The 16,703-nt window shown below is 38.9% G+C and overlaps 1 protein-coding gene across 3 annotated transcripts in view; it reads right to left on the bottom strand.

Moving 5' to 3' along the window:
- Positions 1 to 22: 22 nt before the first annotated feature.
- The window catches only part of rasgrf2a (Ras protein-specific guanine nucleotide-releasing factor 2a), a 62,933-nt gene continuing 46,252 nt past the window's right edge, over positions 23 to 16,703 (bottom strand). For 2 of the 3 annotated variants that reach the window (XM_050053816.1, XM_050053815.1), the window contains 12 exons: positions 16,182 to 16,307; positions 15,979 to 16,068; positions 14,035 to 14,141; positions 12,633 to 12,745; positions 10,688 to 10,748; positions 10,256 to 10,359; positions 8,996 to 9,080; positions 7,990 to 8,187; positions 7,824 to 7,903; positions 7,623 to 7,740; positions 5,587 to 5,655; positions 2,358 to 5,502 (listed from right to left, as the gene is read on the bottom strand). In XM_050053816.1, the coding sequence (XP_049909773.1) occupies positions 5,407 to 5,502; positions 5,587 to 5,655; positions 7,623 to 7,740; positions 7,824 to 7,903; positions 7,990 to 8,187; positions 8,996 to 9,080; positions 10,256 to 10,359; positions 10,688 to 10,748; positions 12,633 to 12,745; positions 14,035 to 14,141; positions 15,979 to 16,068; positions 16,182 to 16,307 (1,247 nt within the window). In that variant the 3' untranslated portion in view covers positions 2,358 to 5,406. Of the gene's footprint in view, positions 139 to 2,357; positions 5,503 to 5,586; positions 5,656 to 7,622; positions 7,741 to 7,823; positions 7,904 to 7,989; positions 8,188 to 8,995; positions 9,081 to 10,255; positions 10,360 to 10,687; positions 10,749 to 12,632; positions 12,746 to 14,034; positions 14,142 to 15,978; positions 16,069 to 16,181; positions 16,308 to 16,703 lie in introns of those variants that run through there. The other variant, XR_007570508.1, reaches the window with a different exon arrangement.

Here is a 16,703-nt window from a genome sequence, read left to right as displayed (position 1 = left end):
GAAACCAATCAAGGGCCACCATCATGAGCTACACCAGCACCAGCCGCTCGTGTTGAGCCATGATGTACCATGAGCACCGGGGGTCCGATATCACTGTCCAGTTTGACCTTGATATTTTCCCTCACACTTGATCTCTTCCTCCTCACACACACACACACACACACACACACACACACACACTCTGTGATCCAGAGAGCTCCACACACAGCAACTTCAGAAAACACATGCAAATAATAATGAGGGGCACTTTTTCATCACGGTGACAACACATTCAAAGCAAAAACTAAATGCAGATACAAAACAGAAACTGATAGTGACACAGAACAAAACAGAATTTAGGTACAAATTAATATAAGTTTCCAGGGGACACTAAAAACTGAAGAACAAACCTCGACACGAGTTCCTGCCATGGTTTATGGTGCATGCATTGAAGATGGTGTCCAATCAGTGGTACTGCAATAAACTTTAACATCCTGATTCTAAAGTTCAGATATTATCATCATTTATTAGCCTTAGTGGCCTCCTTATTCACTGTAAGCTCATCTTCCAACACTGTTAACAGGTTGTAGAGATCAGTAACTCCGTGAGCTGCAAACCATGGCAACAACATGCGTGTCTGTACGTGTTCATACGTTTTTAGTTTCCCTTCAGAGCTCCTGTTGTAGATTAGTTCTGTTTTGTTCTGTGCAGTTATCAGCATCTCCAGCACTGCTTGTTTTGTTTGTATTTGTAGCATGTTTCTGTGTTTGTTTGTGATGTGTGTTTCTGTATTCAGAGTACTTGAGGTGCATTTTATAAAATTTGGTTGTGCATTATTTTTGGTGCGTTTCTGTATTTGGTTGTGTTTCCTTTATTTTTGGTGCGTTTCTGTATTTGGTTGTGTTTCCTTTATTTTTGGTGCGTTTCTGTATTTGGTTGCATTTTTGTGATTTTTGGTGCATTTCTGTATTTGGTTGCATTTTCGTGATTTTTGGTGCGTTTCTGTATTTGGTTGTGTTTCCTTTATTTTTGGTGCGTTTCTCTATTTGGTTGCATTTTCGTGATTTTTGGTGCGTTTCTGTATTTGGTTGTGTTTTCTGTATTTGTGGCGCATTTCTGTTTTTAGCGATTTGAGGTGCGTTTCTACATTTGTTTTCTGTATTTGAGGTGTGTTATGTTTTCATTATTTTGGTGCATTTCTGTGTTTGGTTGTGTTTTCTTTCTTTGATGTGTGTTTCTGTATTTAGAGTATTTAAGATGTGCTTCTGCACTTGATTGTGTTTTATTTTTGGTGCGTCTCTATGTATGATTTTGCTTTCTGTACTTCAGGTGCGTTTCTGTATTTGTTGAGCATCTCTGTATCTAGCAATTTGAGGTGCGTTTCTACATTTGGTTATTTTCTGTAATTGTGCATTTCTTGGTTATGTATTTGAGTTGTGTTTTGTTTATGTGGTGCATTTCTGTATTTGGTTGTTTTTTGTTTTTGTGGTGCATTTCTTGGTTGCGTTTTCTATATTTGTGGTGCATTTCTTGGTTGCGTTTTCTATATTTGTGGTGCATTTCTTGGTTGCGTTTTCTATATTTGTGGTGCATTTCTTGGTTGCGTTTTCTATATTTGTGGTGCATTTCTTGGTTGCGTTTTCTATATTTGTGGTGCATTTCTTGGTTGCGTTTTCTATATTTGTGGTGCATTTCTTGGTTGCGTTTTCTATATTTGTGGTGCATTTCTTGGTTGCGTTTTCTATATTTGTGGTGCATTTCTTGGTTGCGTTTTCTATATTTGTGGTGCATTTCTTGGTTGCGTTTTCTATATTTGTGGTGCATTTCTTGGTTGCGTTTTCTATATTTGTGGTGCATTTCTATATTTAGTGTATTTGAGATGTGCTTCTACATTCATGTTTCCTGTATTTGTGGTGCATTTTTGAGTGCATTTGGTTGTGTTTTATGTATTTGTGGTGAATTTCTATATTTAATGTATTTGAGGTGTGCTTCTATATTTATTTGTTTTCTGCATTTGATTGTGTTGAGGTGCGTCATGTTTTATTTTTGGTGCGTTTCTACAGTATGTATGGTTTTGTTTTTTGTATTGTGGTGTTTCTGTATTTTGCATATTTGAGGTGCATTTCTGTATTTGGTTGTGTGTTTTCTTTTTTTTTGGTGCGTTACTCTATCTGGTTGTGTTTTCTATATTTCCAATGCGTGTCTGTATTTGAGGTGCATTTCTATATTTTTTTGTTCCCTGTATTTGTGGAGCAGGTTTATATTTGATTGTGTTTTTTGTATTTGATAGTTGAGCTTGTTTTCTGAAGTTGCGGTACGTTGAGTTCTCAGGTCTAATCGCATCTTCCTCTTATCGCCATAAAAACTATAACTTTACATGATAATTCACATCATTTATTGTGTGTAAATATCTGTACATCACAGAGAAACGCTGGAAAAATACAAGAGCAAAGCTGAAATTTCAAAGTATACAGTAAGGTCTCATATACTAATGTATTTAAGCATTTAAAGATTCCTGACATCAGGAGTCAAAATAAACAAACAAACATAATAAAACTCAGTAACAGTAACTCTAATGATAACAGTAGTCTGAGGGACGGAGGGGACATCATGCTAATTCATGCTATAAATAAGTTTCTTTTGACATTCTTTACAAATCAATAGTGCAAAGATATTACTATTTTACTAATACAGTCAACAAGGTTTAAAATATGAATATGATTAAAAGATCACATTGACAAGGAGCTAATAATAATAACAGTGATACATGTAAAAGAAATATAACAGTAGGGCTTTTATCGTGTAAGAAACCTTTTTAACATCAGAGCAAAAAAGAAGATTATTTGTATAAAATGACAAACGTTACAAAACTGAGGAGACGTGATTTGAAGCGGAAACGCTTTTGATTGTCAACAAAGATGAATAAATGTTAAGTTTGAGAGAACTATCGTATATTGTCAGATTTGGAATCTGTCTAGAGATTTTTGCAGTTAACATGCAAATGCAATACAAGAGCAACTGCAACAACACAAACTGTTTGTGTTAACAGATGAGTGAAGATATAAGAATGCTCCTGTGAGCATCATCGCCACCCCGAAACAGGAGATTTAAGGTAGATAATATATTTTAACTGTACTTCAGCTATTCAGGAAACCCAGTGTGTCTTCATGCACACGTATTGTACACAAGGCTGGACGACCAACCGTGCAAAGCGGTTACTTCCACAGGGTCATAAATCGCCCAGGGGCCCCGATGCTTCAGGTTCACTGTGTGGATATGAAAAACTAAAGGCTCTGACACACCAAGCAGACGGTCGGTCGATGTTGGGCTGTTGGCGAGCATCAGCCGCCCTCGTCTGTGATTTTTTCAGCTGATGGATCATGTTGAATCGGAGAGGTGGAGCCTGTTGTTGAATCACATCACTCTGATTGGCAGTTCAGCTCAGCACACAAGAAGAGAAATTAAAGTGAGGAAAGTAAACAAAAAGCTTAAGAGCGCTTTCACACCTGCCCTGTTTGGTTCGTTTCAGTTCAATCAAACTCAAGTTGGTTTGCCCCCTAAGTGACACATTGTTTGGGTTAAACATGAGCATGTTACAGTCCTGGAGGATTATTAATGTGCACCTCCTCCTGTACTGCCTTAATATGCACATTCAGCACATCCAATGCATCAAAACATTGTTTTCTAGTTGGAGCCGCGCCTCGTTTTCAAACTGTATGGTTTGACTAAAATGAACAATGACAGCAATATAGTCCACGATGAGCAGCGCTAAAATCAACCTGCGTAGTTGTCCCTCCATTGTGACATTAGAAAGTGTCACATTTATCTTGCAAGTGTACTCTTCTTCAACGTTTGCTTTACTTCCTGGATTTTTCCCACATGGAAATTCTGACCAATCAAGAGCAACTTTCTCACACAAGGCATTTGATCTGGTCCTCTTGTAAATGCTGCCGTGAGAACACCAACCAACTCTAGGCAATTATACAACTTTGGAACAACATGAGTCCCTGATTCAGACCAAAGGAGACCACTCTAGGGCTGAAAGCAGCCTGAGTCAAGAGGGAATGAGACTGAAACCATTTCATAAGGTACGATTATTTTTCTTTAGTCGTTGAGCTCTTGAGCAAAAACATTTCCTGATGGTTTGTGTTATTGTTCGCATGGTAAATATGCTCTGTTCTCAACACTGGATTGTTCTGTTAATGTACTTACTGGCTAACTTGCGTCAAGATGGTCTTCTGGTTTCCTCTCATACAGGCACAGAACGTACAAGCTTGTTGGCCATCAGTTGAAGTCTTGGCGGTGTGTTTATGTGCAACTATGGCGGCAGTAGCTCAGTCCATAGGGACTTGGGTTGGGAACCGGAGGGTCGTCTGTTCGAGTCCCCGTCCGGACCAAAATATGGAGCGTGGACTGGTGGCTGGAGAGGGGCCAATTCACCTCCTGGGCACTGCCGAGTTGCCCTTGAGCAAGGCACCAAACCCCCCAACCGCTCGGGGCGCCTGACCAAAGGGCAGCCCCCTCACTCTGACATCTCTCCACTTTGTGCATGTATAGGTCCTGTTTGTGCATGTGTGTGTCTTTCGGACCTGTGTGTAATTGACAAGCAAGAGTGAAAACATTGAATTTCCCCTCAGGGGGATTAATAAAGTAAATAAACTAAAAAAAAACTTAAACTTTTTGACTAACGCACAGGCAACATGAGGCGACGCAAAAGGGACCTTTCATCGCTGCTAGTTCTCTGAAGTCGGTTTGGTGTGTCTGGGCCTTAAAGCTCAATATTAACCAATGTGATAGGGCCCTTAAAATACCTGACCACCTGATCTCGTGTTGACGACGTTCTTGGGGTGAAAATCTAGTTTTAAGCTCTTCATAACATCAGCTGACACTGCCAAGAAAGCTGGCCTGTGAGGTTATTTCAGAATAGAGTGCTCCGGGGATGACTATTTCTTTATTAATTTGGGTTTCACCACACAGTAAACCTGGGGCCCAAAGAGGCCCCTGGTGACCCCAGACAGGTGAATCCGGCCCTGATCGTACAGTCATATAAAACTCATCTGAGAGTGTTTATTTAACTACAGAGGCAGATTGTTTACAACGTGATAGCAGCAACAGGTTACGTTCTAGCGCCATGTATAGAAGCTAACATGGTTGTTTCCACAGTCATCACTGTACGATTGTATGGCAGAGTCGTGTCTGTTATACAGTTCATTCTGTTCACTAAATATACACATTTAATGTTCATACAACAAGGCACATTTTCTCCTGAGTGTCCTAAGCACAATACCTGGTGGTGTTTGATGAAACAACCCCTGCTTTACTGAGGAAGAGTCTCAAGTTGTGTTGATTCATGGTTGATTTTGTACAATGGAAAATACTGTGTGTTGATCACATTTATGTGAATGTGTGTGTGAGATAAGGGTATAGTTAGCCAGGTGGTACTCGGGGTTCGATCTTCAGTGAGAGCTCATACAGGGTATCTTCATCCATCACTAGTGTCTTATCCAGGAGGAACTGAGTCACCTGAAGAGAGACGGGACACATAAATTATTTTGTGGTGATAGTACTGATCATTTCAGCACAGATACTGCATTTTATTAGACGCACCTTGGGTTGGTGCTCTATCCTGTAAGGTGCTTGCTGGAACTGACGAATCTCTCGGATGATATGACAAATCTGAGAGAGCACAGACACAGATAATAAATAATTTAGTCAACTGACCGCTAAACCCTGCTCCCAGGGCTGCAGTATGTCTCACGCACTGAGCATGAGATTCACGCAAATGACACTTTTCACACACCCTCAGGACACAAGTTCGTTTTCTCACATACTGAAAAACTGATTTGTAACTCATAACGTCACAATATGGAAAGAGGATCAATCTAGATGTGGCTAGCTATTCAGGCTAAACTTCAGCTCCATTGTTTGAAAACACAGTCTCCAGCGGACTTTGTAATGTTTCATCTGTCTCATTTTAAAACAAGAATCCTGTAAAATAAATCTTACATATTTTTTTATAACAATGGGTCTTAATTCCAGACAGACGTACACTTAAGCGCACTTTTCATTTCTAGCCATCTACCATCAATTTTGCTACCTAAAATAACTACCTCCTGGAGTTTTTATATCAGCTATAGGTAACTAGCTAAGGTCCATGAGTCGGCTAAAAAACTGTCTATGGTTGACTTTTAAATGTTTCCAGTTGACTCATTTTAAAACTAAAACTAAATAAGTCTTAAATAGGCTACATTTTTCAAACATTGTGTTTGGCAAGCCTGACACTGTGGTAACGTTGGCTGGTTGCTGAAGTGCAACAAACCCAAATTCAAGAAAGAGCAGGAACGTTAGCAATAGAGGCACCAACAATAGTTATCCATGCTGTCAAGCTAACGTTGGACAACAGCAGGTAGTCATGTTTGAATCTATGCATCACTAGCCATGTTTCCATCAGCCTGTTTAGATGCGCATCTAGAAGTATCGCATCAGAAAGTTATGATGGAAACACCAAAATTAAAATTCAAATCCCCTGATTCACACAAACTAAAATACGCTCGCTTTAGCCGGGTTTTGGTTGATTTGAAAAAATGTTGATTCGCAAAACAGGGGATGGAAACAGTTATGTTCGAATTAAGTCTGGCGTAGCGCACCTCTCTCCATGATGATATCCACACTCCGGGTCAGGAAGAAGGTAATGCATTTACAAGCTGGTTGCCAACCGCCAGAAAACGTAGAAGAAGAATGCGAGACTTGTTTTGTTTCCGGTTCTGTGGAAAACTTGCGCGAGTTCGTAGTTTTCACCAAAGTCCGTACATTTAATGGAAACACACAGGATTCGTGTTTCTTTAATGCGCATTTCCCAATGATTCGAATCACTTTTGGATGGAAACATAGCTATTGATATGAGGCAGACAAAAGCAACTTCTCATTTCTAGCCAACAACCATTAATTTTGCTGTTGTTGCAGATTTTATTAACTATAATTAACTAGCTAACGTTTGTTAAGCTAACTTGAGCTCCATTGACTTATTAATGTTCCATCTGTCTTATTTAATTTCAAGAATCCTGTATAATAAATCTTAAATAATTTTGTACATGGCAGGCTTTCATTTCGATACCATTAATTTTGCAGCTTAAAATAATTGTCGCTTGGAGTTTTTATCAGCTAATTGAGCTACGTCCATTTGTAGGCTACAAAATTGTCTGTGGCTGACTTTTAAATGTTTCCAGCTGACTTATTTTTCCTGTATAATAAATCTTAAATAATTTTGTACATGGTAGGCTTTCATTTCTACGACCATTTCATTTACTATTAATTTTGCCACTTAAAGTTATTGTCGCTTGGAGGTTTTATAAGCTATAGCTAACTAGCTAATTAAGCTAGGTCCATTAGTAGGCTAACTCTCTGTGGCTGACTTTTAAATGTTTCCAGCTGAATTATTTTAAAACAAATATTTAGAAAAAGTCCTAAATACACTTTTTAAATGCTGTGTTTGGCAACACTGTATGATTATGACAACTACCCACAACTACTGTTGTGTTTTTGGTTTTAGGAGACTTTATTTCAGGGGAGGTTAGCGACCAATAAATTGATCTTTATTAGGGACGCAGGATGAGAGGAGGAACAGGGAAGGAGTGTATCGTTACCATCCTCATCTTGGAGAAGTTAACCAGGCCCTCCTCCGTGAAGTTGGGTGTTCCCTCCTCGATGAAAGCCAGGTCAGTGAGGTACATGCCCAGGTACGGGACACATGGAGGGTTACAGCTGCACAAACACAGAGCACAAACATTAGACTGTTATCAAGGTATGGATTTAAACATTTAACACACTGTTTTTCTACTATTTACTTTTTCAGCGTCTCTCTGAGATTCTTGAACCTCCCCTCTGAGGACACCGTCTTCTGCAGCCGGTCCATGAGCGCCTTCGTCTAAAAACACACAAAGAAATCTTAAAGGTTTTGGGCAGGAAGTAGGTTTTTATTTCCAGCAACACCGTGAATGAATTGATCCCAACCTGTTTGCAGACTTTTGCCCAGGTCTTCTTCAGCCTGTAGATGGCGCTGCGGTTGAGAGCAGAGGTGATCTCCAGCACGCCGTTGTAGTTGTTGAGGCAGCGACAGATATCGGCCACCGCCAGCCACTTCTCTATGGAGCTGGCCCTGGAGCCCACGTCAGTGTGAGTCATGATCTGAGACGCCACCAGGTTACTCATCTGTGGAGGGAAGGTGAGAGGGAGACACTTAATGTTTCTGACAAAAATACATTTTCACCTTGTCAGCAAATATTTACTTAGCTGCCATTTTATAAGGTAGAAGACCAATGTGTTCACACTGGGCACGAATAAAACAATTTGGGCGTGTATATTACCTGTTAAATCAATGTAAACATGTGATTAGACACAAATTACCACTGGGCAGCGCGATGGACGCGACGCAATTGACGCAAAATATGCAAATTCATCTGTGAAAATGGAGCTGGTGCGATATCTCGTCTCTAATCTGAATTTCAGCAACCAATTCGCCATGATAGCCAATCAGCATTGAGATCCTCTGGCGACATATGACGCCAATGACGTACCAGCAGAACTTGATTGATACAGCGATTTTAGGCACGTATGATGCGAGTCAGCACAAAATATTTTAGCACTCACACTCGTGTGAGTAACACGGCGCAAAAATTGCATCGTGTCTGGTGTGAACAGAACATAAGTATGACTGCTTTTATGTAACGCTATTATATTTAATCTGCCTTTATTTTAATTCGAGACACCTTCCGGTACAATGCACCACAAACTGCAACTTTTGAAAACAGTTTAAACCTAAAGTGAAAATTAGAAAGCGAGGAATTATTACAGGGATGCAACTAACAATTATTTTCATTGTTCATTAATCTTCTTTTTATTATTTGATTTACTGATTAATCCTTTTCTATAACATGTCAGAAATAAATGGAAACTGCCCACCATGATTTCCACACCCTTAATAAAGAGAACCTGCATTAAAGAGTCTGTGTAGTCTTACGTCATTAAAATGTTGGCTGGTCTTCATGATGTACGGAGTCCTCTCCGTCTTGTCGACCTTCATCCAGCCCTGACCGAGGAACTCCCTGCAGGAACACAGTCACACACACTGTGTGAGTCTTCAGTCTAACTACAGTAGTGGAAAGTAAGGTTCATGTATTTTTACTTTATACATCATACAATTCACCATATTTTAGACCTTTTACCCCGCCACATTCATTCCACATCTATAATTAATTATGTTGCAGATAAGAATTTTACATTCCAAACATTTGATGAACTTACAACATAAAATAAGTATTGTTAAATATTAAACCATCCATTGGTAAAGAAGTTAAATAAGCTTCATCACGACCAAGTACAACAATAAATAATGCTTTTAACATAGTTCGTATTCGGCTGAAAATATTTTGTTTTTCTTTAGATCAAATTCTGAATGCAGAGTTTTTACTTGTAATGGAATATTTTATATATTGCATTATTACTACTTTCTGGATCTGAATGCAGCGACACAGACAATATTTATTCTGACCATCGGACTCATCTTGTAATAGAGTATGTCTTGTAGAGTTAATATTGTTTTGATAGTTGGTAAATAAGTAATACAGAATAGCAAAAAAACGTTACTACACAGGATCTGAATAACTAACTAATTATTTCAAATTTTTTGAATATTATACTACTGTACATATTTTTTAGTTTCTTCTTTTTATAATTTTTTAAAAATTATGTAGTGTTTTTAAGTACCTTTAAAAGCACTCTATAAATAAAATGTATCATCATCATCATTATTTTACAATTATAATTACATAATTTATATAATTATATATCATTATCATTATATATATATATATATATTATATAATTATTATTATTACATAAAAAATATTATTATAATAAATACAAATAATAATATTTCCCTTTCTTTCTGTGTATTTTGACACTACCTTTAGGGACAATTGGAGTAAAGAAAAAACATTTAAACTCAAGTAATTATTCATTTATTATTGGAAACTTTATTCTTCATAGAAATTTTATTCTGCTACAGACTCAACTTGAACATGTACTACTAATTGAACACAGTATTTATTTTCTTATAATTATTACTAAATTACAATAATTCTTTCTCAGAAACTTGTGAGTAAATTATTGGGTAAGAATTACAGACCTATAAAATAAAAAGTTACCAACCTCTTCTTGAATCTAACGTGTGACTGCAGGTGTGTGAGGTGAACATTATCATATATAGTGATGTACTCACTCGTAGGGAATACTCCTGAACACGATGTGATCCAGCAGTGTGATCTGTTCTGCCAGCTCCATGGCCGACAGAGACTCGAAACACTCGGCCTTCGGACTCTCCGCCTGCAAACACACAAAAACTATTTCTAGTAAAGAACTTTAAACCAGCTGTTTGGAACAACTACAGCACCACACACATACCAAAGTAAGTTAACTCCTCATACTGGGAATCCACCTACGACTGGGAACTCACTACCGTGCACAGTAACTACAGTGGAGCTGCTGGTTTTTATCATGGGAGTAATATTATTCTTACCACGATGAAGTGTAGCAGAGGACAGCTTTTCTGGAGATAAATTATTTCAACAACTGCTTAAATATGTGTTCAGAATACATCTGTAATAAATCCCTGATGTTAGGCACACTGGTTCTGACAGGTGGTGATACTGACCATCTGTAAGATGTCCTCTATCTTCAGCTGAGCATCATCTTGTTCTTCTTGAGAAAGGGCACTGCAGAGGAAAACACACACTGTTACAAGTGTCCTGGCCAAGACAGGCAGCAGCAGCAGAAATAACACGGTAGCAGACAGCAGAACGGACATACAGTATAACATTTAAAACTGAAAACAAATAACAACTTCCAGAAATTCTAAGATATCAAAAACATTCTTTAATCTGTCCAAACATCTGCAGGCAGGTGTGCCTGCAAAAAGCACGTATAATAATTTCCAGTTCAGCATCTGACAAATCGGATCTCAGTTTACTGATATTTGGTCAGGTGCTTCACAATCCAATGATGAGGACTCATTAAATATTACCCCTAAATTATGCAGGTTTGTATGAGCAGCAGAGGAAAGAGGCCCAATCAGAGCCTCTGTCTTATCAGCACTGAGCTGTAGAAAGTTCTCTGCACTCCAGACCCTATTAGCAAATATAAGAGATTAACAGAGGCCCCAGAAACCAGCCCTGTGGGACACCACTCGGCGGTGGAGAGGAATCAGACACAAAGTCTCCAAACCCCCACAAAGTAGTAATACTGTACCTAGTCAGTCTACAGATGGACAAGGCAGACCATCCAAGCCGAACATACAGAGAGCAATGGTGAGTAGGGGCTTTGAGATTTGTAATAAATCTCAGAGCTCCATGGTTGACAGTATCCAGCGAGTGGAGGAATTTTGAAGCTGTTCATAAAAACTTTGTCATAGTCCAGCACAAGCCTACAAGTGGTGGCAACAAGTGTCCTTTTAGCTTCAAAGGAAAAGTAGGACTTGTTTCTAAAATAAAAACCCAATTAAATATGTGCTATGTGTGAATAGTGCTACTGTAGTACCACTTACACTGATAGTTCTTCAGTTTTAATGGGCACTGTTTTAATCTATAATGGTTGTCCTTTATTTTCAGATATATTTCATGTCTATATTTCTTTTTATAAATATTTATATAAATCAGAATAACACAATAGGGGGTCCCACACAATTACAGCACAAATCTCAAAACCTGTCCATGACTTTTCAAGGACCCATTGTAGCGTATACTTTACTCCAAATGATCTCCAAATTATTGTCTGAAGTTAACAGCAACCTTTTAAATCTAGTTGTACATGTTTGTTACATTATGTGGAAGGTTATCCATGGAAGATTACTGGAATTATCAGTTCAGTTTTCCAAAACTTCCAATAATTTATTTTTCCAGGTTTTCCATGACCATGTGAACCCTGCTCAATTTCTTAGATTCCAATATAGTAAACCTTAACTTTAAGTCCCCCTATTTAGCATTTATAATCAATATACCATCATTTAAAAATGATTTATAACTCACTGTAATGTATTTATGTGAAGCTTTAAAGACATTTTTTTTAATTAATTTAATTTACAGTATTTGTTAACAATTAAAACAATCGTATATATGATGGCATAGTTTTTGACAAATACATTAATAAACACTTAAACACACTTACAACATGATCCAAAGGTTACAGGTGTTAATATACTGTAGGTAAATATCAATATAAACTTTATTTGCAAATCATCTTTTGACATATTGAACCAAGTTGGGGAAAAAAAAAAAAAAAACACCCTGTTTTTGCTTACATTTATGTTTTTTTATAGAATATTCAGGAGTTCATGATATGAAATTAATATGAGAAAGAAATAATCATTAAAGTGCACAACTAATATTTAAAAATAAGATAATATATAATGACAGATTAATCAGTTAATTATATGATGAACTTTCGACTTTACAGAGACAATAAATCTATTATCGTTTTAAATGCAGACATTCCCAAAGTTTCTGTTTTTTACTTTTTAATGTTAAGATGGATGGATGATGTTTTTGTGTGTGTGTGTGTGTGTGTGTGTGTGTGTGTGTGTGTGTGTGTGTGTGTATACGTACCTTAATATGTTGGACGTGGCTTTCCTCTCCTGAGGCAGCAGGTCTGGGTCACGTAGCACCTCCTCCAGCAGACAGATCACCCCCGTCTTCAGCTCACTGTTCATCTCAAAGTCCTGATGGATCAACACATTTACATACGTTAATACATATTTACACACATTGATATACATTTATAGACACTGATACACATTTGGCATGTCACATGTTTGCAGAGAGGCTGACTTGAGCAGACTCAGGTGCCACAATATCTGCTTTTGTCCTGTTGAAGTCCAAGATATCCTTTAAAGACATTTGTCATGATTTCATAAAGGAAATTAATTATTTCTAATTCAAAATATTTCACTTCCTAATAAAAAATAATTTACATCTAAATTCCCACTGCTCAAATCATTGCTCTAATGATGCCCACAGCTTCAGACACTCCAACATGAGAAGGACGCCCTCTAGTGGACATTTACTGCACTATAAATCAGCTGGTGTGTTTTCTTTTTGTCCAACTTGTTAGTCGAAGCCTCTGAGACATTAAACAGAAATAATGCATCCTTTACACTTCAACTGTTTAAAGTCTGGTTTATAAAACATTCTAATAAATAAAGTTACTATCAGGCTGATAAATTAATGTTTAATATGTTTATTGAGCTGTGAGAGAGGAGGACCCTGGTGCTCCAGTGATGAATGGCTTTACAGGATTATCTTAACCTCATGTTTTTAATTTTAATTAGCTTTGTAAAATCTTCTCCTGCAGATTAAAGGTGCGACAAACCACCCTTATTGATCCTGGTTTAGACGACGATGGTGGTGTGGACTTAAATGATCACACCGCTGCAAAGGTAACGTTTACAGACCCCCATTTTTGTCGGATAATAGATTTTAAATTAAGTTTTTCACTGCTTTTTACTGTAAAAGGAAAAAAGAATCCATATTTTTGTTTCACACAATCTGCTGTTGATATCAGTGTTTCCTTTAATCACCAGCTGAAGGTCATAACCCACAGACTCTTATTATCGTCCACATGGACCCAGACCTGTGGTCATCAATAGGTCCAAATAATAAATAATAAATGTTCATTTTTCAGGGCGACAAACATCCAGGTACAAAAATAGCATCTTATATAATCTTAAATGAAAACGATAGTCCTTCCAGTGTCCCCGGGGAGGACGCTGACCTTTCTGCATGCTTCCTGGGTGGGAGAAAAGACACGCAGAGTAAAGAGCACCTCCGTCAGGGAAAAAGAGTGACAGAAGAGGACATGTGCACAGCGGGGGGGTGATGGCAATGAAAACAGACTCTGTCAGGTGGGCTCAAAATGTCCTCTCCAGGTTATGGACGCATCTAAAGACCTGTTGAGGAACTTGTAAGAAGGCTCTGAGGAGGTGGAAGACTTTACCCGTTGTGGACTCACCTGGGAGTGTTTGGACACCCAGTGTCGCAGCACGTTGAGGACTCTGTTGGTGGCCGCTCGCCGGATGATGAATTCTTTGTCACAGACTTTCTCAGAGTTAGTAAAACCTGGGAGACATGAAGACATAATGTTAAACGTCTGAGGTCACTCTTGTTATTTAGCTCCATGTTAAAAGCCTTTAATCGTGATGTCTGGAGTTACAAGTGTCAACAAAACAACAGTCAGTGGTGGAAGAAAGACTCAGATCTTTCACAGTAAAAGTAGAAATACATCTTAAAGTCATGCATTCAATTTTTGACTGAAACACAAAAGCATCATAATATACTAAGAGTACTGATCCCTAAAAGTGTTTTTGTCACTGACAGGCTCTAATTGTTATTTTAAGTGTCTGACAACATTATCAGAGGATCCCTACAGAGATAGAGCTTTTTTAATTTATTATTAACAGCCCTGAAATCACCGTCACCAAACCCACCAGACTGCATTTAAATAAACATTTAATCATCATTAAACACACTTCATTCAAACTCACAGAAACCATCTTGGTTCATCTTTCCACTGTTCCAACAATCACCAGCTCTGGTTTGGTTGAAATTAACCCTTAATTCACCAGTTAGATGTGACAACATGCTGCCTCTATACACACTAACATGACTGTTTAAATGGAGTCTGGTGGGTTTGGTGACGGTGATTTCAGGGCTGTTTCTGGTTAAACAAAAAGGATCTGACTCTTTAACACAAAGCTCTATCTCTGTAGGGATCCTTTCATAATGTTGTCAGACACTGAGCCCCATTTCCACCAAACCCTTTCAGTCCAGCACCTTTGGAACCAGCAGTAAGCCTTCAGACATGGTACCTAGACCCTCGGTCTGTTCAGACAGTCCTCTTAAATGTGGGCGGGGTTGTTGTCACTCACTGCTCCGTCCAGCACTCGCTGTATTTCCTCATCAGCGGTGACACAGATGGAAGTCTGCACCTGGTTTATCGTCCACAGAACGAGGCTGCACGCCCACATTTTCAGAACAAAATAGAACAGGCTGCAGTGAGAGTCTCTCTCCATGGGATATTTAAAAATAGCAGCTTTGTGCATTTAGTCCTTCTCAGGCAAGCTCAGGGGTTTAGTGTTGCTGTAGCCCACAGGAAGTGAGGATTAGAATATATGACCTTCACATAATCCGCTCCAAATTAATCTATATTTTTAAAGTCATTACTAAAAGTGTGTGTCATATAAAAACTAAAGTGATGGTCAAAGTTGTCACAGTGAAATTTAAGGTGTGCTGATGGATTCACGTCATCAACTCATGCATTGAGTAACATTACAAGTTAACGTTCCACCTTAAAAGTTGATCTGTGTGCTAGGTACCCCAACAGAGGGGGGACCAAACATGGGGACGCTAAGGAACGCTTCTGTTGGTACCATCCACAACTTTTCACTGTGGGAACAGAATAAATGCGTACCGAACTGAACCGAACTGAACTGAACTGCTCGGTGGAAACAAGGCTTTAGAATAACAATCTGAGCCTGTCAGTGCAACACATTCTCACTGAGTTTCCACGTCGACATATGACGTGCAAGGTACCCTGGGTGCGTTGGTTGTTGATCACTTCAGCCTGATTTCAAAGTACACTTCCATTTTCACAGGAAATGCAGTTTACATACAGTCTCTTTCAAATTAAAACACACTACGTTGGCACAACACCGCCACAACAACTAACGCACCTGGTTACACACTGCCAACACACACACACATGGTTGGGTTCAGGAAGAAAAGAACAGGGTTTACAATCTTACAGGAAGCTTGAAAATGAAAATACTCAAGTACCTCAGAATTGTACTTGAGTACAGTAAGTACTCGAGTAAATGTCCTGAGACACTTTCCACCACGGATAACAGTCCCCTCCCTCAGCTGTGTGTCTTTTGACCTTCTTGTCTTCCATACTCACCCTGGGAGCTGCTGTGCCCGGCAGCAGCAGTGGCGATCGCAAACGCTGAGGCGGGTGACATCGTGCAGCGAGAGTTGTCCCCTGATGTGACTGAAAGGAACCAGAGACATAAAAAAAACAACACGTAATACATGAACCATAACTGTGTATCTGTGTGTGTGTGTGTGTGTGTGTGTGTGTGTGTGTGACTGTACGTGTCGTACCTCCTGACTGTCTGTAGCGGAGATGCCTCGGCGTTGAAGGTGAGCGACAGGGAGACATGTCGCCCGGCTCGCTGCTGGACGGTGACTCAGGGAGAAACTTGTCCAGAGAAACTGACTCCAGGACAGCTGTTAGGGAGAGAAAAGTCACACCTCACACATCTGTAACACGATGTAACGAGACAGCGAACATCATGTGAGAACGTCTCTGTCTTCTGATCCCAAACGTCTTTGTTTTGTCTCGTCTGCTCGTAGTCACATTCACCGGGCGATGAAGTATTCAGGTCTTTACTGCAGTAACAGTACTAATACCACACTGTAAAAACAGGCTTCTCTGTCACAAGTACAAGTCCTTCACTGACAAACTCAAACACAAAGTGCAGGACAAAGTCTAAACTAAATATAACGAAAATAAAACACGAGTACCTCTACTCTGTATTTCTGTACGGTACGTGAGTAAATGTATTTAGTGACAGACCCTACAAACTTGTGCTAAGTAGCTCCATGGGCGGACAATGAGACAGT

Source organism: Epinephelus moara, chromosome 9 (genome assembly GCF_006386435.1).
Source record: "Epinephelus moara isolate mb chromosome 9, YSFRI_EMoa_1.0, whole genome shotgun sequence".
NCBI lineage: Eukaryota > Metazoa > Chordata > Actinopteri > Perciformes > Serranidae > Epinephelus > Epinephelus moara.
The sequence above is the reverse complement of the archived record's forward strand: the minus strand, read 5'-3'. Positions and strand labels throughout refer to the sequence as shown.